We start from the raw sequence: 25,477 nt of genomic DNA on the forward strand, positions 1-25,477 counted from the left end.
TGAAAACAACCATATTTGAAAAGATTCCTATATTTAAAATGAGAACAGTTTTCAGGCATTAAACTATATGTACTAATAAAATTTCCATCAGAAATTTAAAATATATATATATGTTTCACTTTGTGATCCCTCTTCTTGAAATCTACTAGTAGAGTAAAATATACAATTTTTATTCACAAAGCAATTATCTTCAACTGCATATAATAAGTGCCAGACCCTGTGCTAAATATTTGAGATAAAATTGTCAACCTCTCTGGCAATTGCCCCACTCTAGTAAATGAGCAATTCCTCATAACTTTGCTGACTTGCTGAAACATTCAAGTACCTTCCTTCCTCAAGAAGGGTGGAGAGAATATGGGGGTGTCTGATAAGCTTCCATTTCCCATCCTGATTCCCACAGGCCAGCTTACTTTTACGTTGCTTATGGGGTTGCTCCCCTCACCTTATTATCTGCATAGCATTTTTGCTGCTTTTTGAGAACCGATATGCTGCAAATGACTGTGCTAGTTTTGCTGTTCCCCATGGCTGAAATTGTCTCTCACTAGGTGGGAAACTCTTTTTTTGTTTTTTTTTTCCTTTCTCAGGTGATTCAGCTCTTTTGTCTGCTGCTGTCACCAGGTAGGGAGGTACCCCCTCCTTCATCTCTACTCCTTTGTCTCATCATGCTCCTGTCTCTTGCTAATGCCAGTCCTAGGCAGACCCATCATTTTCCTCTTCCCAAGGAGATAAAGATTTTAAAAAACACAATGAGTCATCTAGTTATTCTCTCACATTAGGGAGCTTCCATTTTACCTTTTTTTTTTTTCCCCCAAATCTTCCAACTTCCATCAGTCAATTAACTTTCAAATAGAATCAACAAAACCTCTTTTCTAGGCTCTTGCTATTTATGCTATTTAGACTATTATGAATGCATTAAAGAGACTGGCTATAAAAACATGCTGTTCAAATGGAAGACTGCTTATTAAATAATATCAGATAAAAGATATCTAAAATAACTAAAATATGATATCTAAAAAAATACTACAGTATAAACCCCAATCCTAAAAATAACAAAAATACTGAAAGGAAATGTACAAAGTTATTAATTATAATCCACAAAATATTCTTATAGTTTTGATTTTGTTCTCTATATGTGCTTCACATTGGGAACAGCAATAATGAATATTTTTCCTGTGGACCACATCTGTAATTTTATAATGGAATTATATTTTTTAACAGTCAACTTGTTTAGAACTAGCCTACCCTTTTAAGGCAGAGATGGTAGCTGTGTTTTGTTTAGCCTATAGTCTAAAAGAATTTCAAATTATTTTGGTAGTATTCATTTTGGGGTTTTCTTAAAAAAATCAGATAATATTAGCATCACTGGATTCATTTTTCCCTATGGCATCTCTCAACTGGATTGGCTTTTTAAGGGAAGGAGGAATCCCTGGGTGCACTCCAGTTCACCTCAGTATCCCCTCTTCTCCTGTCTCTTATCATCTTGCTCGCTCTGTTGTTTCCATACCCCGTGTGCTTTATACATGGGTATTATTTGCCTGCCTCATAGTAATCTGAATTTGTCCACTTGCATAATTTTTGAAAACTTTCAAAAAATCCACCAATTATCCTATGGTTCCCTTCACTGTACTAGGTAAATAAATAGATCTATTTTTTTATAAGTCACAATTTAGGTGCCATAAAATAATACAAAATTTGTCTATTTTCCTTCTCTCCAAAAAAAAAAAAAAAAGAAAGTAGACACAAATTCTGTCTGCTCTGGTTCTCTATGACAACAGGCAACTGATATGTCAGAAGTGATTTATACATAGGGTCACAAACTGTGTCTGTAGGCTCGTTCCTCTCTCAAAGCAACTACACATATTCATAAAATTTTTGTCTTCTGTCTGCTGACTCATGTCTAACTGTCTACTAGTAAATCACTCTTGATGTTTCTGATACTGGTCTGTTTCATCTTCATGTGCCACATATAATTTCTGGCAAATATTAATGACTTTTAAGAGTAGAAAGCACAGGTGGAGACTTTAGCAAGTAATTTGTCACCAAATATACACATATATTATATGTATATGAATAATGTATACATAGGTGTGAATATTATATTATATATAATATATGCATATATATACACTACTAATAATGACTTTTTTTTGAGGTCAAGATAGACTTTCAGATTGCACTGTATTGAGTGTCAGGATTATTGTTTTACTCCTGGGATTACATGACATAGTGGTTTTGCTCTATGCTATTAGGTAAGTACATTGTACTTCTGGTGTTAGATTTTAAAAAGAGGAAAATAAAATTGTGGTAGTAACATATCACAAAGATATCAACTTGATTGAGTCATTAACAGTTTTAAAATATCTTAATGAAAAAATTTAAATGTCTGTTAATCCCCAAATAAAATAATCAATCCCCAAAGCAAATAGCAGTGAGAATTTTCATATGTGGATATTTTGCTGATTTTGCCTCTTTTTTATTTTTTTGCTTATAATTTTTTTTGTAATGAAAAGTTTTTTGTTGTTTGCTTCTTTTGTTTTACATAGTAAAATGTATTAAGCCCTTGCTTTTTTGCTTCTGAATTTTGAATTTGGGGATTAATGTACCTTTCCAGGTTATGAAGGGATTTGAACTTCTTTTCCTAGTACTTGTGCTGTTTCACTATTTTACATTTAAATCTCTGATTCATTGGGAATTTATCCTTGTGTGCTGCATGAGGGACAGATCCAATTTTACTTTTTTTCTATATGGCTATCCAGTTACTCTAATATCACTTATTTAAATCTACATTTTTTGTACTGATTTTAGATGCTAACTTTATCATACACTACACATTTATATGCAGTTAGGTCTATTTCTATATTCTCTATACTATTGGTTTAGCTATTCATGTGCCAGTGCCACACTATTTTTTTTTTATTACAAAGGTTTTTTAAATAGGTTTTAATTTTTGGTAGGACTTATACCACCTACATTACTCTAAAAGCTCTGTTTTCAGCATTTTCCTCGCTATGTTTGCTTGTTTATTCTTCCAAGAAATTTTATAACCAACTTTTCCAGTTAAAAAAAAAAAAAGAAAAAACCCAAATACCTGTTAGTATCTTTATTATTCTATAAGTTTGGTGTGCAATATTTTCATTGTGTTTCCTTTCTGAATATTTTCTAATTTCACTAATGATGTATTTGTTGACCCAAGGGCCACTTAAAAGTGGACCTTGGAATCCCTTGAGGAGTGATTTTCAGACACACTAAGGCCTAGAACCCACCCCAGACCAATGAAATCAGTATCACTGGGGGTAGAACACAAACATTTGTATTTTTAAAGAGCTCCTGGGAGATTTTACAGTGTACCTTGTTTGTTTGCTTTTTTGTTTTACATAGCAAAATGAATTAAGCTCTTGTAATGTTCTAAGTAAACTTGAAATAACTGTTTATTCTTCAGTTACTGGATATAAGGGTTCTCTAAATTTCTTTCAGATTTAAATTGTCAGTTGTGTTGTTCAAATATAATATATGCTTAATGAATTTTTAAATGTTAAGTCTATGAAAAAACAAAAAGAAGTATTTTAAAATCACCCATCTAGGAGCATGGAATCATCAGTTTCATTTTGTAATTGACAGAATTGCTCCATGTTCTCTCTGTCTCTCGTCTATCATCTTATAATATTAAGATCATATAAGCTTAGTGTATGGAGGTTACTCTATTTTAATTAAGTTAGTGTTCTTCAAATATATTTTAACATGCATGTTTAATCAAGAAGTTCTAAAATTGATCATATTCTTAATTCTTTTTTATGCCAATCACCCTACTGTAGAGGGAATAGTTTAGTTCCATCTCACTTTTTACCCTCAGTTTAGACATTATTATAGTTATTTCATGGTGTTAATGTTTATTTCTATTTATCCACATGCTTGCCATTTTCTCCACTCATTTCTTCTTGAATCTCTGTGCTGGATTGGCTATTTGCAATCAGTGGCATTTCTGTTCCTTTTTACACTTTCCCATGTTATTGCAGTGGCTGAAAGCCTGGGAACCTTATTTTTAAGAATTCCTTGCCAGGAGGGTTCTGATTTAAATTCCACCAATGAGACACATTTGTAGGTGATTTGACAATTCAGTTGTCATCTGGCAGAAGACCAGAGCATACTTCCTTAGAAGCAGCAGATCTTCTGAGCCTTCTTCAGACTTTATATTCTATTGCCAGTCTCCAGCTTTGAAATTAAGGGGCAGCTGTGGTTTTGGCAGCTACTTTCTGCACTTTTCTAATTTCTGTGTTGCAGTCTCCACCCTTGAACTTTGCTCTCTTACCTCTTAAAAAAAAATTTAAACTACAGAATTCCTTGTATTTAATGACTTCTCATTGAAATATTTAGAATAAATTCTTTTTTCCTGACTGATCCCTGACTACACCAATTTGAGTCTTTCTTCCTCAGATAATTTTTCTTTTCCTGAAGTATACGTTAAACAAAACTTCTAAGCTCCCTTCAGTTTTGCTTGACTGAAAATATTTACACTTTACCCTCTTTTTTGAACAATAATTTCACCAGGTATAGAATTCCAGGTTGACTATTACTTTTAGAATCTTGATAATGCCATTCTACTGTTTACTGGTTTCCATTGTTACTATTGAGAAGTCAGATGTTTGTTAGTTTACTTCTCCTATTTTATGTGGTCTGTATTTACTTTCTGGCTAATTAAAAAATCTTTTTCTTTTGTGTTTTGTACTTTTAAGTTTTATTAGAATATATTTAGGGCTAATTCATTTTATTTATGCTGATTTGGATTTATTTGCCTTACTGAATTTTAGGACTACTACCTTTTATCAATTGTATTATCTCTTTGAATATTGATTCTCCACCATTCTATTTATTATCTTTTTCTGGAATTCTGATTATATGCATTTGGTACCTTTTCATACTTTCCTCCACACTTCTTAATTTTAATCTCTCATATTGTCCATCTTTTTCCTTTATGGTGGAAGTTGGGGTGATTTCTTCAGATTTGTCATCCACTTTGCTAACTCTTCAACTCTGTCTAATCTGCTGTCTAGCTAACTGACTTTCTAATTTTAGAGATTATATTTTTCATTTCTAGATGTTCTTCTCAGTTAACTTGCAGAAATACCTTGTCAATTCTGACAATTTCTGGTTTGTTGTTTCTTATCTTATTTTCAATCTTCTCTTTTATTTTTTAAATATACATCACATACTTATACAGAATACTGTTTTTGATAATTTCATCATCTGCAGGTTTTCAAGAGTCTGATTCTGCAGTTTTTTGTTTCTGTTGTCTTGTTCACAGCAATTTATTTTCTCATGTGTTTAGTAATTTTTGACTGTGAGTTCATGTTAATTGAAACTTTATCAATAGGGATATTTTGAGATGTGGTTTTAAAGTTTGTTTTCTTCCAGATTGTGTTGGATTTTGGCAGATGTCTGGACTCTCAAATTTAATTGTTTTAAATTTTTTTAGCCTCATTTTTTTTTTTTCAGAATATAGATAGTTTAAGAATTCTGGTTCTAGTTCTATTTGAATATTGGCTTATGGCTAAGAATTTTTTTTCTTCCCCTTCCTCTTCTCCCGTTCCCTTTCTTCTCTGCCCTTTCCCTCCTCTGTCCTCTCCTCCTTCATTCCACACCCCTGCCTCACCCCCAATTTTAAATTTCTTCCATTTTCCCCACTCAAAGCCAGGAAAAAGGCAAGTATTACTCAAGCTGTTTCCCTCTGAGAAGTAGTTTACCCTCCAGTGGGTTACCCTGTGGAATCCTAGTTTTATGAAAGAGTTTCCAACTTGTTTTTTTTTTTTTTTTTTTTTTTTGTGGTACGTGGGCCTCTCACTGCTGTGGCCTCTCCCGTTGCGGGGCACAGGCTCCAGACATGCAGGCTCAGTGGCCATGGCTCATGGGCCTAGCCGCTCCGCGGCATGTGGGATCTTCCTGGACCAGGGCACGAACCTTTGTCCCCTGAATCGGCAGGTGGACTCTCAACCACTGCGCCACCAGGGAAGCCCCCCAACTTGTTTTTTGCATCCAGTTTAATCCCAGGTTTTGTTTCACTAATGACACATTTCAACTCAGATCTAGCCTGTAGAGTTTGGAAAAATCCTCAGGACAAACACCAGTTCTTGAAACTTTCTAACAGTAGAATTCATTTTTCACTAGCTCAGGCATGCATTAAAATGTAGGTTTTATATTTTACCTAGTAGTTTTAATTACATTCTCCCCAAAGAGTTTTCTACAAATGTTTAGTTTGCCATATTGCTAGAAATATGTTAGCAATCATTATTAAAATGAGATGCCAATCTGTTGTTAAAAGTGTTTGCAATGCCTAATTATAAAAGTATTGCTTACTATAGAGGAAAATTCTAATTTGGGGCTAAAAATAATAGTGCATCATTTTTATTATGCATCCCACAGAATTAGCACATGTGTAGCTGATTTTATTTTTTTACATGCTTATAAATTATTATAGTATAAATTGTATTTTATTTTTATAAATGTGATAGCTGACATTCCTTTTCTATTTCAACTATAAAGTCACATATGGATTTTTAAGCATCTTTACGGTAGTGATTCTTGCTTTTTCTAGCTACAAGACAATACACATCAGTGTTTATGAGTGCTGATAAGATTCTGAATTCTATTCTGGTCTCATTGTTCCTGCTGTGATATGACTGCCTATTTTAAAACCACCCAAATAGAGACTGATTGCTATTATGAACAAAGAAGACTATTCATAGAAATAACCTTCCTTCTTGGCATTATAGGTAGCAACAGTGATGAAAAGCCATATACTATAACTGTAAAAGTCAGTCTTGCAGTGCACCCCAGTCATGGGCATTGAACTTTTCACTCGCTTGTTCATCATTTAACCACTTAACCTATCAGGCATTCAACCCTGTCTCCTTTTCAGACATAGCTATTTGACATTTCCAGGCAAAACACATCTTTTGCTTGCTATTCATTTGTGTCCATCAAAATGCACTTTTTTATATTAAAAAATAAGAATTTGCTGACATGGAATGCCAGAAACAGGCTGTTTTTCTCAGTAATGGACAAATGGCATCAATGGGACTTTCCAGGGATGAACCCTATGTCTTTCAGAAGCTAAATGATTCATCTAACAGCATAATGAATTGGTTGCTTTTTTCTGGGAAGATTTGCAAAGAATATTTTTCCCCTGGATAAACAACTTAGAGGACATTCTGAAATGATATAAAAAAAGAATAAATAAATATATAAATAAATAATCTAGTTTAACACAAATGGATTCCAGTCAGCAATGTGGATATGTAATACTTGGATATCTTGAAAAGAAATCTCCTCCTGGGCTGACATGTATTTGAGATAAGTATTATTACTGTGGCCAGAAAATTAGTTTTAGGTTCTATTTAGAATCTTATTGAGAGTTGGATGAAAAAAAAATCACAGAATCACAGAAGTGATTTTGTTTTATGAAATTCACATCTTTATAATATAATAATGTCAACTTTACTCACCCCTTCTTTTTGTGTTTATATAAAGAGCTAAATAGACAAAATATGTGAATTTGGCTTAGGCATATATCCATACTCTTGTATCCTTACAAAACAATATTTGAGACTAGGGAATATTTTATAAACAGGATGCCCAACTTTGTAACTAGTTAACATTAGAATTTCTGTTCTGTGGCATGATGAATAAGACGGTCATTATTATGTATGCCCAAGGGTACTGAGGTTCTATGTTAAAGAGTTTTGGGTAAGGCTGGGTTGGGTGATGTCTTACTTGTTCAGACTGCTATAACAAATACAATGGACTGGTGGCATATAAACAACAGAAATTCATTTCTCATCATTGTGGAAGCTGGAAGTCTGAGATCACTGTGCCAGCATAGTTGGGTTCTGGTGAGAGCTGTCTTCTGTTTTGCAGGATTCTTGCTATATTCTCACATGGTGGAAAGAGGACAAGAGAGTTCTCTAAGTTCTCTTTATAAGGGCACAAACTCCATGCATGATGGGGTCCACCTCCTAAAGATCTCATCTTCTGATAATGTCACATTGGGGGTTATGGCTTCAAAATGTGAATTTTGAGGGAACACAAACATTCAGTCTATTGCAGGTGAGATGAGAGGACTGTGAAATGGTGAGAAAAGACTGCATTTTAGCATCAGAAAAACTTTCAGTTCCTTTATGTGAGTAATGGAGATGGTGTGGTAGTTGATTTTATGTGTCAACTTGACTTGGCCACAGGGTCCCCAGGTATTTGGTCAAAAGCTATTCTGGGCTCATGCAGCTCAATATCAGAAAAACAAACAACCCAATCCAAAAATGGGCAGAAGACCTAAATAGACATTTTTCCAAAGAAGACATACAGATTTCCAACAAACACATGAAAGGACGCTCAACATCACTAATTATTAGAGAAATGCAAATCAAAACCACAGTGAGGTATCACCTCACACCGGTCAGAATGGCCATCATCAAAAAATCTACAAACAGTAAATTCTGGAGAGGCTGTGGAGAAAAGGGAACCCTCTTGCACTGTTGGTGGGAATGTAAATTGATACAGCCACTATGGAGAACAGTATGGAGGTTCCTTAAAAAACTACAAATAGAACTACCACATGACCCAGCAATCCCACTCCTGGGCATATACCCTGAGAAAACCATAATGCAAAAAGGTACATGAACCACAATATTCATTGCAGCACTATTTATAATAACCAGGACATGAAAGCAACCTAAGTGTCCATTGACAGATGAATGGGTAAAAAATATATGGCACATATATACAATGGAATATTACTCAGCCATAAAAAGGAACGAAATTGAGTTATTTTTAATGAGGTGGATGGACCTAGAGTCTGTCATACAGAGTGAAGTAAGTCAGAAAGAGAAAAACAAATACCGTATGCTAAAGCACATATATGGAATCTAAAAGAAATGGTACTGATGAACCTAGTGACAGGGTAGGGATAAAGACGCAGATGTAGAGAATGGACTTGAGGACACAAGGGAGGAAAGGGAAGTTGGGATGAAGTGAGAGAGTAGCACTGACATATATACACTACCAAATGTCAAATGGATGTCTAGTGGGAAGTAGCCGCATAGCACAAGGAGATCAGCTCAGTGCTTTGTGACCACCTAGAGAGATGGGATAGGGAGGATGGAAGGGAGGCTCAAGAGGGAGGGGATATGGGGATATATGTATACTTATAGCTGATTCACTTTGCTGTACAACAGAAATTAACACAACATTGTAAAGCAATTATACTCCAATAAAGATATTTAAAAAAAAGTTAAATGCTTTTACATGACTCAGATAATTGTTTTTTTAAAGCCCTTTAGAAAATTGTTTATGTTATAAGCAGAAACTCATTTTAACTGAAAATTACATCATAGCTAATCTTTCCTTGTGCACTTTGCAATAGTCTTTGTGCTAAAGAATTAAAATATAACAGATATGTAAAAAATAACTATTTTAGGTGTGTCTGTGAGGGTGCTTTTGGATGACATTAACATTTGAATCTGTACACTAAGTAAAACCGATTGCCCTCTCTAATGTAAGTGGTCGTCATCCACTCAGTTGAAAGCCTGCCTGAATAGAACAAAAAGGCTGACCCTCCTATGAGTGAGAGGGATTCCTCCTGCCTGACTGGGCAGGGACATGAGCTCTTCCTGCCTTCAAACTTGAACTGAAACATTGCCTCTTCTTGGGTCTTCAGCTTGCAGCTTTCACACTGGAATTATACCATCAGTCCTCCTGATTCTGAGACTTGCAGCCTCAGACTGGAACTATATCATTGCCTCTCTTGGGTCTCTAGCTCGCTGACTGGAGATCTTAGGAACTTCCCAGCCTCCACAATCATGTAAGCCAATTCCTTATAATAAATCTCTTTATACATATAATCTTGTTGTTAAAAAAAAATCCTGTTGTGATATCTATCTATATCTATATCTATATCTATATCTATATCATCTATATCCTGTTGGTTCTCCTGGTATCTACCTCTGCCTGTCTTCTGCTGAGTGTGAGAGAAACAAAAGGCATAATCAATAATATCACACTGCTCTTCACACACAGAGACTGCAAAATCCACAACATGCATTCTCCCCAATACAATAGGATGATATTGATCATCCTAAACACATAATTCCTATTCAAGCCATGGCTTAGGTCAGAGGATAATGTAAATGCACTTAGAATAAAAAACCTACCTTTAAATTTTATTTATTAATAATTAACTTATTTTGTTACTTCAAAAAGTTGAAGTGAGAATCAGTCGCTCACACAGCATCTGTATTTAGTGCCTGCAATCAATCAAATCCTTAATGTTTTTTCAAGGAGAAAGAGCTTTTTAAAACCTGGCCTTGCCCAAGTTTAAAATTGTTGATTTTTAATAACTGCAAATACCAAAATCATCTTTACTCATTGAGAGTATTGTGAAATAACACTTTTAATAGAAAGTTATTTTATCATTGATATTTTCTAGTTATGTATAGAAACACTGATCTCTAGGATTCAAGATGTGGTACCACTGATACCCATGAAATCAAAACAGGAAGGCTTTGGTAAGTCCTCCATGATATTGGAAATTAAGATTCCCAGTAATATTAGTCAAAAGTGACACTGGAACTTCCAGTGACCCTTTTAAGTTGCTCCTTCAATGCAGCTGGTTCTCCCTCAATCTTGAGGAGAAGTGTGGCCAGCCATAAAGCCAGAGCTTTAAACTAACTTGGGTCTACTCAGTTTGTCGATAATTCTCAAGTGACTTTGCTACCTATATTGTGAAATGAATAATCAAACATTCCAGAGAATAATCAATTCATGAGTACAAGAGTCTGAAATAGGACAGGTATGACTGGAACAGGGAGATGGGACAACAGGGAAGGAACTGTGTGTTGGGGAAGACAAAGTAAAACAGGTGGGAAGCATACAGGGCTGTGTCAAGGAGTTTTGTGTTTTTGAGATATGACCCATTTTCAACGTAATTGAAATGTTTGCATTTTCGCATTTCAGAAGAGTGAAAGTACTATACTGGGTTAAGAAGAATACATCCCTAAAAATGTTAGTTATGGCTTCCACTTCAGTCCTTTGAAAACCTAAGTATCACCCTGGTTGTTACAAAAAATTAAATATACTAAAATAAATGCTAGAAAGAGAGATCAGTTCAGAAGGTTAAGATGTTGATTAAAAGTGAGTGTATTGGTGGGAGCGAGGAAAAATTTCCACTCAGGGATCTGAGTCTTTTGCAGTCTGATCTTGGCAGAGCTGACCTATGATTATAGGCAAACTAATTAACCTTTTTGTGCCTTGGCTGCTTATCTGTGGAGTAAAGATAACAATGACTCACTAACAGGACTGTAAATCATCTGTAAACACCAACAGTTATAGAAATAATATAATTACTTACCCCAGTTGTGAGAGTCTAATCTTTACTTCAGAGTTTAAGTACCTTCCCTCTGCCTAAGTAATATGTCAGGCTTAATTTTTGTCAATTTTTTTGTATGTGCAGTAGAATGAGCTTGTATTTTCATATACAGTCAAACATATGCTTATTGAAAATGCACTCTTTCTGATGCCTATTTTTCAACCTAATACACTGGGTCCTAGATTATCATGGTGACACCTATTGGCAGCACACAGTTTAATACAGTAGAGCTTCTGAGAGAGAAGTGGGAATGGGGGGTCAGGGGGAGGAATAGGTACTTTTAACTTCTTTATAAATGACAACTCTTCTTGCCTATTAAATAAGAAGAGTACACTTATTGCAATTATATTAACTATAGTCAAGCAATTCAAATTGGATCAGCAGGCACATAAACAAGCTAAGAAGTGGCCAAATGAAGGAGCTTCTCATTGGGTTTTATTGTGGATTCAGTGATTCACACTGACATTGCCATCTCCTTTGTGATATTTCCAGTAATTTTGTAGGAAGTATTTATATAACTGTATTCCTTCAGTGGCAAAATGATGATCTGCTTCTGTAATTATTCTTGGTTATCATACCACACTTTCTTTAGCAGATGAAAGGAAATAATAATCAATCTTCTGGAACAGTAAAATGTTTACAGAATTGGAATAGTCATTTCTTTGTGAATTCAGAGAAGAATCATTCATTCTCTTCAAGTCCTTTTTAAAAAATTCATGCCTAGTAAATATGTAAGCTGTTTTCGAGCTGATACTAATGACTCAGACATGTGACTACAATATTTTTGTTGGTGTGCTATGGCCTATGGCCAAATGGCTGCTTAGAGATTGTGGTTAGTGGCCATGGCAGGCTGGTAAGGAACAATAAACTGGACAGAAACAACCTTTTAGTTCCGGCCAGGTCCCTTGTGTTATGTGACTATTGTAGTTCTCCTGACCTTTGCTCAGCTAAAGTGGGGGATAGGTGTTTGAATTTTTGAGTGCAGTATTATGTGTTTTATTGAGTTCTCACCTGACCAGGCCTTCTTTCCCAGTCCCCATTTCCTTCTGCTCTGGCTTTGTTCCAGTTGATTCTGCTGGATTTTGAGAGTCAGGGTTTGTGGTCTTGTCTTCGAGTGTATTTTTCTCGCAGATTTTATCTATGGGAAAGAAACAACATATAGATAGAAGAATATATGCCACTTTTAAAAAAAATTAATTAATTTATTTATTTTTGGCTGCATTGGGTCTTCGTTGCTGTGAGCAGGCTTTCTCTAGTTGCGCAAGCGAGGGCTACTCTCCTTTGCCCTGCACGGGCTTCTCATTGCGGTGGCTTCTCTTGTTACAGAGCACGGGCTCTAGGTACGTGGGCTTCAGTAGTTGTGGCACATGGGGTTAGCTGCTCTGCGGCATGTGGGATCTTCGTGGACCAGGGATCGAATCCCTGTCCCCTGCATTGGCAGGCGGATTCCCAACCACTGTGCCACCAGGGAAGTCCCTATATGCCACTCTTAATACAGCTATATTGGACAACATAAGTTACAGAGAAGCTGCTTGTTTTTCCAGAATAGTTTTCTCAGGAACACCTCCCCTAGGATTCCTCTAAACAAAGTATGACCTTATGCAGGAGGAGTTAACCTGCAGACACCTTCACACTGATGAAAAAATATGCTTAAATTTGGTATATTGTGAAACATAAGTTTTACATGGTATATTTCTTTTTGACATTAGCAAGGCTGAATTAATAAGGAGCCATTATTCATAAGGCATTTTTGATTCTGTTAAAGTATAATTTATGGCTGAAATTGCTGCATCATAAAATTCAGAAAAATAAAATAGGCAGAAATGATGTCATTGACATTATTTTCAAATTTTGCATTCTAATTTTGTTTTTTAATAAAAATCTTTATTTTTCCTTTGATCATCTTCAGCTGTGACATCTTTTCTGAAGAAGCAATGCAAACTAATATGTACTAGCTTCATTTTCAGTACAAGGATTACATTTTATCCTTCAAACCTACAAATACAATTTCCAATTAATATAGTTTAAATTGTAATTTACCCAGAGAATAATCAATTCATTGCTAAATATTTGGGTTTTAGAGAAGATTTTAATGAAAATAAATTACTTAATATAAAAGAAAATATAGAGGGAGCAAAGAAATACAATGAACACAATTTAATCCATTATCCACAGTTTCTAATTTATTTTTAATTGTATGTACTGTGCTTAGAAAGTTGAAATGAAGGCCCAAATCATAATCCTTATTTTATTGTAGTACATTATAATTTTTAAAACTTAAGTCAACACAGTATCAAAGGTCTGGGCTTACAAAACTGATAAATCAGGGGATGATCTCTTACTTTACAAAAGTTTTCACCATACAAGTCCTTTAATATGAAAATTTCTATGATCCATCGAAACGTTTTCAACATACTGAACTTTTCAGGAACATGTTTCAAGAATAAAGTGAATCATAAAGTCAAGTCATTACTTACCATTTAAAAAAAATTTATGAATAAGAAAGAATAAACCCCTGAATTTCCCAAGACAGTTTTCTTCATTTTGCATCTCTTATCTACCTTTATTTTGGAATTATACTAATTTTGGCTGGAAGATAGGAAACACACACTTTCCATATGTCATTTTTTACTAAGAGGTTTTGATAGAAATGAGAGAATTTTCCCTGTGTATTTGGATCAAGCTATATTTTTCCATTTCTTTTTATCTACCCCCCCAATCACTTTTCAGATTTTTGACATTGTTCCATGTATTGTTGGCTAAGAAAGTGATAGCCAAATCTTTTTCCTATATCTACAAATATTGGGGGCAATCACTGTACGATATTTTAAAGCAGAGAGTTCTTAACCTCTGGCCATGGATGTCCTGTACAATCATGGATTGGAACACTTGAGACTGTATGCTGTATATACATTTTTTTCCATGGAGAAGATCTGGGGTTAACATGAGCTCCTCAAAGGAGTCTGACCAAAAAAGGGCTATGAGCCATTTTGTGCACGTTTCTAGGGACACCTGTCCCAAAAGAATATTAGGATTGAAATAGAGCATGAAAAAATGAGTAAAAGGATTCAGAAAAAACCCTGCTGAATATAAAACAGGCAGAATCTGTAAAACAGAGTATTCCTTAAGAGGCTTTTAGTGACTGTTTCTTATAGAGGCACATGAGTATAAGCTGCATCGTCCTCTTCCATCGCTCATTCAAGCCACAGCATATGTATTACATTTGCTGTGTTACTTTTCTGCTAGTACCAATTACATGACCAATTGTCTTGCAATAGTTCTTTTCTTGCATTCTAATAAGTCATCTTTGTTTATTCTCATAACATTTGGATTAAACTAACTTTAAGTAGATCTTCACACCTTACCAGGTCTCCTCTAGACATTACCAAGCTCTTCTAAAATGATGCTCTATTATGACAAATCTGGGCTATTTTAGAAATTAAATATAGCCTAATTTGCTTTGTGGATAAGCATTTTATTATAAAATAAATCTTCTATCATAGCTTTTAAAAAAATCACAATGCCTCATTTTGTTTTTTTTTAAAGAAATAATTTTTTCTCAAATAATTACCTGCCATACACCAATATTGGCTGAAGGTTCTAAGAATGGGTGTTTGAAGACCCTGCACATTTTTAAGGCATCTGACTTAACTTCGGTGAGATTATTTAGCACAGTGAAGGCAGCTGCCAGTGGGTAAACACAGGAGAAAAGGCTCACATAACAAAACTGCAGGGATAACTCCAAGTAATCATCGAAGGTCCCCAAGTAAGTTCCCATTTCCTTTTCCAGAACGACCTGTTCATATAATGTAGCATCGATGTCTGCCTTTAAAGCCTGCACCTTCCTCTTCACCTGCACATGCTGCTTCTTTTGGAGCCAGTAAGAAAGAAGAGATTCTACAATTTGGTTAAGGATCTGAGAGGTAATCAGGAGAGTAGCCAAGCTCTGACGCAAAAGCTTCATATCCCTCAGGACAAAGGCAATATAGAAGAGTGAGGCAAAGCAACTTAAAAAGTTGAACACTAACACTTTCAGAATTAGGTGATTCCAGTAGGCAGATTCCAATCTGTGATTCTCCCATAAAGTTAAAAACTCCCATGAAGATGAGAAACCAGTTATTTCCATTCTTGGATTCAAGGCAGAACAACTTGAAAAAATACCCATGAGGACTTAAAACAAAAGGATCTCCATCAACTATAGTCAGTATAGGTGTCTTTTTATCCATGCAGCATGTTATTTGTTTGTGGGAACAGATGGTCAGATTGTTTGCATCATCCTCATCATGAAAGAAAAATCTAAAATACATAGTAAATCTTGCTTTGGCATCTGGGTAACGTTTTGTGAACCGCGCATGGTAATTCCCAGCTTCACACATGGACAGCAGGATTCCCTTTTTTGCAGCTGCCCAAAAGAATAAGTCTTTCTGCCAACTGTGCTCTTTGCACATTGTGTAGCAATTGTCAGATCACATCAGTGCACTTAGTCAAATTCTGCCCTGGAATGTGTGCCCGTGGCAGATATCAAAGTGCTCTGATATGGTTGCTTTTATTGAATGTGCAAGAGTGAGCACTGAGTTTGCTCTCCACACACCTGGCTGAATCTGTCTCCAGCCTGACAGCATCTCACTCTGGGCCTCTGTAATACACTTTCAGACTGTTTGACCCCCGGGTACTGCGCATGGTGGAGGCCTGCACAGGTGTGAAACACATGTTTCCCTCTTTAAGAGGGGAAATAATTGATACAGAAACCCACTAACCTTCCACATTTTATCAGTGGCACTAAATAATTGCTGGAAAAGGAGGAATTCAAAGAAAGAAATTAATTTGGGAATAAGGTTGTTAATTAGGCATTAGTTCAATTGGCCCTTTTTTGGATGAATGTAAAAAGAAGACCTAAAAATGCTTTTATTGGTTGGAATACCTCGTGCAGGTGATGATATCACTTAGTTAAATTTCTAATTCTTAAAACACCAAATACATTGTGGGCTCTGTCTCAAAAACAAATCTCCTTTTATTAGACACCAACAATACCTGAGTGCTAGATGTTAGATGAATTAATAAAGACTAAGTCTGAGTGCTCTGATTAGATGCATAAATGATACTATAATTTTCATCTTAATGAATGAACATTTGGAGTTAAAAAATGAATAACACAGTTTTAAGAAGTGTATGATTAATGATTATTTTCTGGCACCCAAGATTGTATTTTTGACTCAGCTTGTGATTAATTTTGTAGTTGCTAGAATATATGTTTTCTTAGAATAATTTTAATTACAGCACCTTGATCACACTTGAAATTTTATTACATCTTTGTAGATTGTCAAAAGACATGGAGGAAATTGACAAATATTGTAGCAGTGCATACACAATGGGATCTGATGGAGTGCCTTAAATGCCATAGCATAGAAAAATGGAGTACTTTATACTAAGAAATGCTCATGCAATCTATAAAAATCTAGAAGGAATCAGAGTAGGTGAGAGTTCTGGAAACCATCCTATTAGAAGAATGGTTGAGGAACTTATGTTCTATAGCTAAGGTATTGAAGACTAACTAGTGACCTAGCAGTTATTTCCAATTCTTTGAAGGGCTGTTACATAGACAGGAAAATAAAATTATTTCATGTATTCCAGAAGGCAGAAGAGGGATCCATCAATAGGATTTACAAAACAGAAAAACAAAAAAACCCCAAACGTTCTAACAACTCAACTTGTCTTACAGTGAAACATACATTTTTGTGAGGCAGCGAAAACCCCATTGCTGGAGGTATACAGGCAGAAGCCTGTGCCAAGAGAGCTAGGATGGGATCCTTGAACCTAGTCAGAGGTTAGAGTTCCTCCAGGCAGCCTTAACATGCTAAAAAGTCCTGAAGGAATTTTTACATTTAGGCAGATTTTGCTTTAAGGTACATCATCACAAGTAAAGAAATGAATAACTGTAAAGCAAAAAGAATACAGATCCATCAAAGGTAACTTTGGTACTGTGTCAGGATCAAGGAATCCTGTCCTCTCTCAATGGCATGCTTGGTTTCAGAGACCTTTTGTTGGGATTAATTCACCTAGAAAATGCATTTTACATACAGGTATTAAGGAATGTGGTGAGTTACTGGTGCTGGGTACCGAAGACAGAGCTTTAATCCTAACCACTAATTCTCTGGGTGACTCTGGATAAGTCGCTTTTCTGTAACAGTTTCCTCATCCATAAAATGAGGAATACTTTTGTCATGGGGATTTCTGTGAGGATTAGATAAAGACTCCATTTGAGAAAAATGCAATATAAATACAAAGTGTTCCACCAAGCAGACTAGGGTAAATTAAAATAATCTTTTTTTCAAAAAATATGCATTAACTCCTTCAGGTCTACACAGCATTGATGTATGTGGGGCATACAGGAACTTCTATTTACTTAAAAGAGTTCCAGGGATCAGGAAAGCAGAATGTGATTTCCTACAAATCAGATATATTCTTTAGCAGAAAGAAGACTAAAAACACAGAGTTTGATGTAATTGAATTATGCAAATATATTTAAATCATGCAAACTGCAAAAAAAAAGTGGCATTTTATCCAAAAAAAAAGAAAAAAAAAAGAAAAAAAAAAAGAAAAAAAGCGAAAACACCCACTCTGGTTGGAGTCTCAAGTTTTTAGTTTAAAAAATAAGTGGACACTGAGGTATTTTATCATAGTCTCCTCTTCTGTTTGATATTTAAAACAGTGTATGATTTCTCTGCCTAACTTCTCCTTTTAGCTGATATTGCTCTCTCCACCTCTGTTGTATCACATACAGGAATGGTTCCTGTCTGTGCACACAGCTGGGCACCTGACCTGAAGAATGTAGTGATCCATGCTGGCTGGTGACCGATATATATGGTCACCATGAAGGCTCTGCCATGTGGGAACAATGGTTGTTATCTAAGTCAGGTAGACTGCTCTCTCTGGAATATGGACTGGGAAAAGACTAGATGGAGAGAGAGCAGTCCAGAGTAGATATATAGAGAGAAACACAGCAGTCTTGAGAAACGAAGCCATGTTGACTGTGAAAAAGAGTCAGAGATAGTAATTAGCTCCTACGGCTGCTTACATTCTCAGAACACTTTTTCAGTTCCAGTTATACACAAGTTTTCTTACAGTGAGCACTTGCCACCCAAGGTGCCCTGACTATGCCTATGTCCCTTGCCAACTCAGCATGGTTAGGAATTTTCTTCACCGTTTCAAACTGTAAAGCCCATGTTACTTACCTTTTTTTTTTTTTTCCTTTGCTGTATGCGGGCCTCTCACTCTTGTGGCCTCTCCCGCTGTGGAGCACAGGCTCCGGACACTCAGGCTCGGTGGCCATGGCCCACGGGCCCAGCCGCTCTGCGGCATGTGGGATCCCCCCAGACCGAGGCATGAACTCACGTCCCCTGCATCGACAGGCGGACTCTCAACCACTGCGCCACCAGGGAAGCCCCTACTTCCTTTTTTTCTAGACTAAGTTTTCAGAAATTTCCCATGCTAAGTTTATTCACTTCTCATTTCTTTTGTTCATCATCACATTAGGTATTAGTTTTGAATGAATATTTCTTATTGAGTTCTATAATTCTAATTGAATACTGTATAAGACTTTCTTTTGCGATGAAGCAGAGAAACATGCTTGAGTAATTTTGATAAAAAGTTTCATTCTTTTTTTTTGTTGATGTAGTTTTTGTATTCCCACCTTAACCCTGGGCTGGTGAATAGGACCAATAGTCACAGAGTGGACTACACTGCTAAAATTAGCCATAGTAGTTCCTCTCATGCCTGCCAGTCAAGCTGTTTGCTTTTACATCGGGAAGCCTTTACTGATACTTGTAAATTAAATTTCAGTAGACAGTCTGCCCATTTTCCTATTCCACATAAGACAAGTTAAGTTGAATAAGTTAATTGTTACTACCAAGGAATAAAGGGTGGTCTCTTGTTTAAACAAGCTAGGATTTTCCCTCCTTTTTTGTGTCTATATTTTAAAAAATAATATAATTTATTTTTTAGAGCAGCTTTAGCTCTAGAGCAGTTTTTGTTTGTTTGTTTTTTAGCTCTCTGGATGTCTGTTCAACCTAAGAGTTGGCTGAGATGCAGGCTAGGTCAGTTTGGATAGATGGTAGGGGAGAGGCAAGGCCCGGAATGCCTCTGCAGACCTGGAACTGTGCTGAACCTGGCATGCTGGGATCTTGGCTGTGGAGAGCTATTTGGCTCAGAAGGTGCAGGGAAGACCCCATACTTGTAGTTTGTTTGCAACAAAAAGTCTGGGCTGGAGAGCATGACTGGAGAAGAAGGGAAGACTAAGAGGATAACTAAAAACATCTTGTCGAGGGTTGTCTATGTCCACAGGTTTTAACAACATGGAGTACCTACATGTGGTTGGTTACATGAGCAAGCTAAGAGTCAGAGGTGTTAAATATCTTTTTTTTTTTTTTTTGCGGTACACGGGCCTCTCACTGTTGTGGTCTCTCCCATTGCGGAGCACAGGCTCCGGGCACACAGGCTCAGCAGCTATGGCTCACCGGCCCTGCCACTCCACGGCATGTGGGATCTTCCCAGACCGGGGCATGAACCCATGTCCCCTGCATCAGCAGGCGGACTCTCAATCACTGCGCCACCAGGGAAGCCCGATGTTAAATATCTTGATCGACTAAGGTCACACAAAACTAGTTAAGTAGAAGAGTAATAATTTGAATTCAGGGGTGTCAAACTCTGTTTTTTCTAGTACAAAATACTGCCTTTAGTATTAATCGTATGATTGTTTGGACTGAAAATTTCATTTTCTTAATTGTGACTTTGAAAGTATGGAGTATTTTAAAGCCATATATGTTAGTTTTCTATTTCTGTGGCAAATTACCACACATTTAATGGCTTAAAACAACACAGATTTATCCACTTATAGTTCTGTAAGACAGAAGTCTAAGACAGACTGCATTCCTTCTGGAGGCTTTAGGAGAGAATCTGTTTCCTCATCTTTTCCAGTTTGTAGAGGCTGCCTGCATTCCTTGGTTTATGGTCCCTTCCCCCATCTTCAGAATGCATCAATCCAACATCTGCTTCCATCATCCCATCTCCTTCTTCTGCCTTTGGCCCTTTTGCCTTCTTCTTATAAAGACCCTTTGACTACATTGATTCCCCCTGGATAACGCAGAATAATCTTACCATCTCGAGATCTTTAATATAATCACATCAGCAATTTTTTTCCATGTAAGGTAACAAATTCATAGGTTTGGGGAGTTGGGGTGTGGATACCTTTAGGGGCATTATTGAGCTTACCAAACCATACTAGTTATGGGCACCTAACTTTTATCCACTTCCAAACAAATAGAGTCACTTTATGGCATCATAAATCATGAGGTAAGTCATTTACATATCCTATGCTGGTACCAAAACATTAATTTAAAGAAACATTTAATGTAATATAAGTGAAGTGGAAGCCTAAGAAAGATGATTGTAATCAAAAGAGGACTTTAGTTAGTTATCTTTATTTGAATCAAAAATCTGTTGCAATCTTCATTTCTATGGCAGATATAAATTAAACCAGGCTCTGCAGAAGATAAGAGTTCTATAAGCAGAAATCAACATCTGCAGATATTATGACATTGCACCTGCATGTTTTTAAGTGAAGAACACAGAAATACCAACCATGTATAAGAGGCTATATTTAAACAGTAATAATTTTGCTTTTTCAAAACGAAATATCTCAAATATAACTGTTATTCCTATTAAAGTTTCTGAAGACATGCTAAGTCTGCAAATTTAAATGAAACTATTTTTTTCCTTCCCACTCAAATAGCTCCTCTATTAAATGAAGTTTCCATGATAAAGCTTTTATTACCAGCCAGGAAAAATTAAGATTACAGACACACTTTGAATAGAGTATAACAAGAATAAGAATAAACTTGTAATCCCAAAGATGTGATTCTTGGTTTCATGCCATCAAGGTTGTATTTTTATGTGAGAACTACATATTTGAAACCATCACTATTATAAAATAACTCATAATATTAAAATCTCATCAAAAAAATAAAGTACTTAGGAATGAACCTGACCAAGGAGGTGAAAGACTTATATGCTGAGAACTATAAAACATTGATAAATGAAATTGAAAGTGATTTAAAGAAATGGAAAGATATACCATCATCTTGGATTGGAAGAATTAACATTGTTAAAATGGCCATTTTACCTAAAGCGACCTACAGATTTAGTGTGATCCCTATCAAATTACCCATGACATTTTTCACAGAACTAGAACAAATAATCCTAAAATTTATATGGAAGCATAAAAGACCCAGAATTGCCAAAGCAATCTTGAGGAAAAAGAACAAAGCAGGAGGCATAACCCTCCCAGACTTTAGACAATACTACAAAGCTACAGTAATCAAACCAGTGTGGTATTGGTACAGAAACAGACACATGAATCAATGGAGCAGAAGAGAGCCCAGAAATAAACCCACACACCTACCATCAATTAATATTCCACAAAGGAGACAAGAATATATACTGGAGAAATGACAGTCTCTTAAGCAAGTAATATTGGGAAAGTTGGACAGCTGCATGTAAATCAGTGAAGTTAGAACATACCATCACACCATGCACAAAAATAAACTCAAAATGGCTTAAAGAGTTAAATATAAGACACAACACCATAAAACTCCTAGAATAGAACATTGGCAAAACATTCTCTGACAAAAATCGTACTAATGTTTTCTTAGGTCAGGCTCCCAAGGCAATAGAAATAAAAACAAAAATAAACAAATGGGACCAAATCAAATTTTTACACAGCAAAGGAAACCATAAACAAAGCAAAAAGACAACCTACAAGACTGGGAGAAAATACTTGTAAACAAAGTGACGGACAAGGGATTAATTTCAAAAATATACAAACAGCTCATAGAACTCAATAATGAAAAAACAAACAACTCAGTCAAAAAATGGGCAGAAGAACTAAATAGACATTTCACCAAAGACGGCATACAGATAGCCAATAGGCACACAGAAAGATGCTCAACATTGTTAATTATTAGAGAAATGCAAATCAAAACTACAATGAGGTATCACCTCACACCAGTTAGAATGGCCACCATTAAAAAGTCTACAAATAACAAATGCTGGAGAGGGTGTAGAGAAAAGGGAACCCTCCTACACTGTTGGTAGGAATGTAAATTGATGCAGCCACTATCGAGACCACTATGGAGGTTCCTTAAAAAACTAAAAATAGAGTGACCATATGATCCAGCAATTCTGGAAATAATGAAAACACTAATTCAAAAAGATACATGGGGGCTTCCCTGGTGGTGCAGTGGTTGGGGGTCTGCCTGCCGATGTAGGGGACACGGGTTTGTGGCCCGGTCTGGGAAGATCCCACGTGCCATGGAGCGGCTGGGCCCATAAACCATGGCCGCTGGGCCTGCACATCCGTAGCCTGTGCTCCGCAACGGGAGAGGCCACAGCAGTGAGAGGTCCATGTACCACAAAAATAAATAAATAAAATAAAATAAAATAAAAATAAAAATGAAAAAAAATACATGCACACCCTAATGTTCACAGCAACACTATTAACAGTAGCCAAGACAAGGAAGCAACCTAAATGTCTACCTACAGATGAATGGATAAAGAAGGTGTGGTATATATACACAATGGAATATAGCTCAGTCCTAAAAAAGAATGAAATAATGCCACTTGCAGCAACATGGAGGGACCTAGAGATTACCATACTAAGTGAAGTAAGTCAGAAAGAGAAAGACAAATACTGTATGGTATCACTTATGTGTGGAATCTAAAATATGACATAAACAAACTTACTTACAAAACAGAAACAGACTTACAGACATAGAAAAGAAACTTATGGTTACCAAAGGGATAAAGGGCTGTGGGAGGGATAAATTAGGTGTTTGGGATTAGCAGATATAAAGTACTGTATATAAAATAGATATATAACAAGGTCCTACTGTATAGCACAGGGAACTATATTCAATATCCTGTGATAAACCATAATAGAAAATAATATGAAATATTCTTTATTTTTATATAAATATGTATAACTGTATCACTTTTCTGTATACCAGCAACTAACACAACATTGTAAATCAACTATACTTCAATAAAAAAATTAAAATAACTCAAAATAAAACAGAATTATAGTTTGAATTATTTTGACAGTTCTGTGTTTTTTTTTCTTCCTTTGGATATGCAGATATGATTTCTACTGTAGGGTGTTTCTCTTTTCCTCAATACCTCCATTTGTTAACCAACAGTTCATTGTAATCAATGAAAATTCTTATATGATCTACAGAAGAACCTTCTACTCCTTTTGAAAAATTGGAAGATTAAATAATGCTGTTGATAAAAATATGTCAAGAGCTGGAGAGGGTGTGGAGAAAAGGGAACCCTCTTACACTGTTTGTGGGAATGTAAGTTGGTGCAGCCACTGTGCAAAACAGTATGGAGATTCCTCAGCAAACTAAAAATAGAATTATCATTTGATTCAGCAATCCCACTCCTGGGCATATATCCAGACAAAACTATAATTCAAAAATATATATGCACCCCTATGTTTATAGCATTATTCACAATAGCCAAGACATGAAAAAAACCTAAGTGTCCATCGACAGATGAATGGATAAGGAAGATGTGGTACATATATACAATGGAATACTACTCAGCCATAAAAAGAATGAAATAATGCCATTTACAGAAACATGGAGGGACCTAGATATTATCATATTAAGTGAAGTAAGTCAGAAAGAGAAAGACAAATACCATATGATATCACTTATATGTGGAATCTAAAGTATGACACAAATGAGCCTATCTATGAAACAGAAACAGAATCAGGGACATAGAGAATAGACTGGTGGTTGTCAAGGGGGAGGGAATGGGAGAGGGATGGATTGAGAGTTTGGGATTAGCAGATGCAAACTGGTATATATAGAATTGATAAACAAGGTCCTACTGTATAGCACAGGGAACTATATTCAATATCCTATAAACCATAAAGGAAAATAATATGAAAAAGAATGTATATATATTATATATATATGTATAACTGAGTCACTTTGCTGTACAGCAGTAATTAACACAACATTGTAAATCAACTATACTTCAATAAAAAAATAAAAAAGAGAAAGAGACAACAGGAATCAGAGACTACACGTATAGATAGCTATTTCAAGCAGTCTTCTCTAAAGGAGAATATGGGAATGAGGCAATAGCCAAAGAGGAAGTGGAATCAAGAGAGGTGTCTTTTGGTTGATGTTTTGTTTTTGTTGAGGTGGGAGGGAAAAAATGTCAAGAACACATTTTTTTATTATATCCTCTTGGTATAGGAGTCTTACTATCTGTGGAAGTAATATATGTGTGTGAACTTTTATCAGAAATGGAGCCTTTATGATTATTAAATGCTTCCCTTTCAGTGAAACATCATTGTAAACATTGTAAATCAGATAATCTAACAATTGAAGAGCCTAGCTTTAGTAATCAGTTAGGAGGTAATATTAAACTGCATTCATGTTGAAAAACATTGCAGAACATTTACTTTTTTTTCTTTCTCCTCAGGTAAGTAAATGATGACTGTTTGGGAGACACTATTTTGCTGTCTTCTTGGCTGAGATGAAAATGCAAAAGAAAGTGAAAAAAAACAGCTGATCTCTATAGACACAGTAAGTATTCTCTACATTCTAATCAGAACAATAAAAACATAGATCTATACTTCCAAATAAATAAGTAAGTAAATAAATAAAATCAAGAAAACTAAAGTGAATTTTCTTCCCTTGTTTTTTTAAATATATTGTTGAAAGTGGGTAGAGAGATCATGAAAATAGAAATATGAATTATTTACAAAAATAGATCTATATCTTTATAATGTTACCCTCCAAACTGGGAACATATTATTTTCCTCCAGTTATTCAAGATTATTCTACATTTCTCTGTTAAATTGTTATTTTCTTCACATAGGTTCTTTGTTTTTCTTTTAAATAAGAGCAGTCAAGTATAATGACAATGGGACCATTTCTTCAGTATTTGATTGTGGGGATATTCCTATAGAGAAATTTGTTTACTTTCAACCTTTCTTGT

At 35.6% G+C, this 25,477-nt stretch overlaps 1 protein-coding gene across 1 annotated transcript in view; it reads right to left on the reverse strand.

Annotated features, from left to right (window-relative positions):
- The window catches only part of CNGB3 (cyclic nucleotide gated channel subunit beta 3), a gene marked incomplete at both ends in the record, with an annotated part of 140,516 nt that overhangs the window by 109,768 nt on the left and 5,271 nt on the right, over nucleotides 1-25,477 (reverse strand). The window contains one exon of the mRNA XM_079722145.1: nucleotides 12,422-12,548. Coding sequence (XP_079578271.1) covers nucleotides 12,422-12,548 — 127 coding nt within the window. The remainder of the gene's footprint in view (nucleotides 1-12,421; nucleotides 12,549-25,477) is intronic.

Source organism: Hyperoodon ampullatus, assembly GCF_949752795.1.
Source record: "Hyperoodon ampullatus genome assembly, chromosome: 17".
NCBI classification, from domain to species: domain Eukaryota; kingdom Metazoa; phylum Chordata; class Mammalia; order Artiodactyla; family Ziphiidae; genus Hyperoodon; species Hyperoodon ampullatus.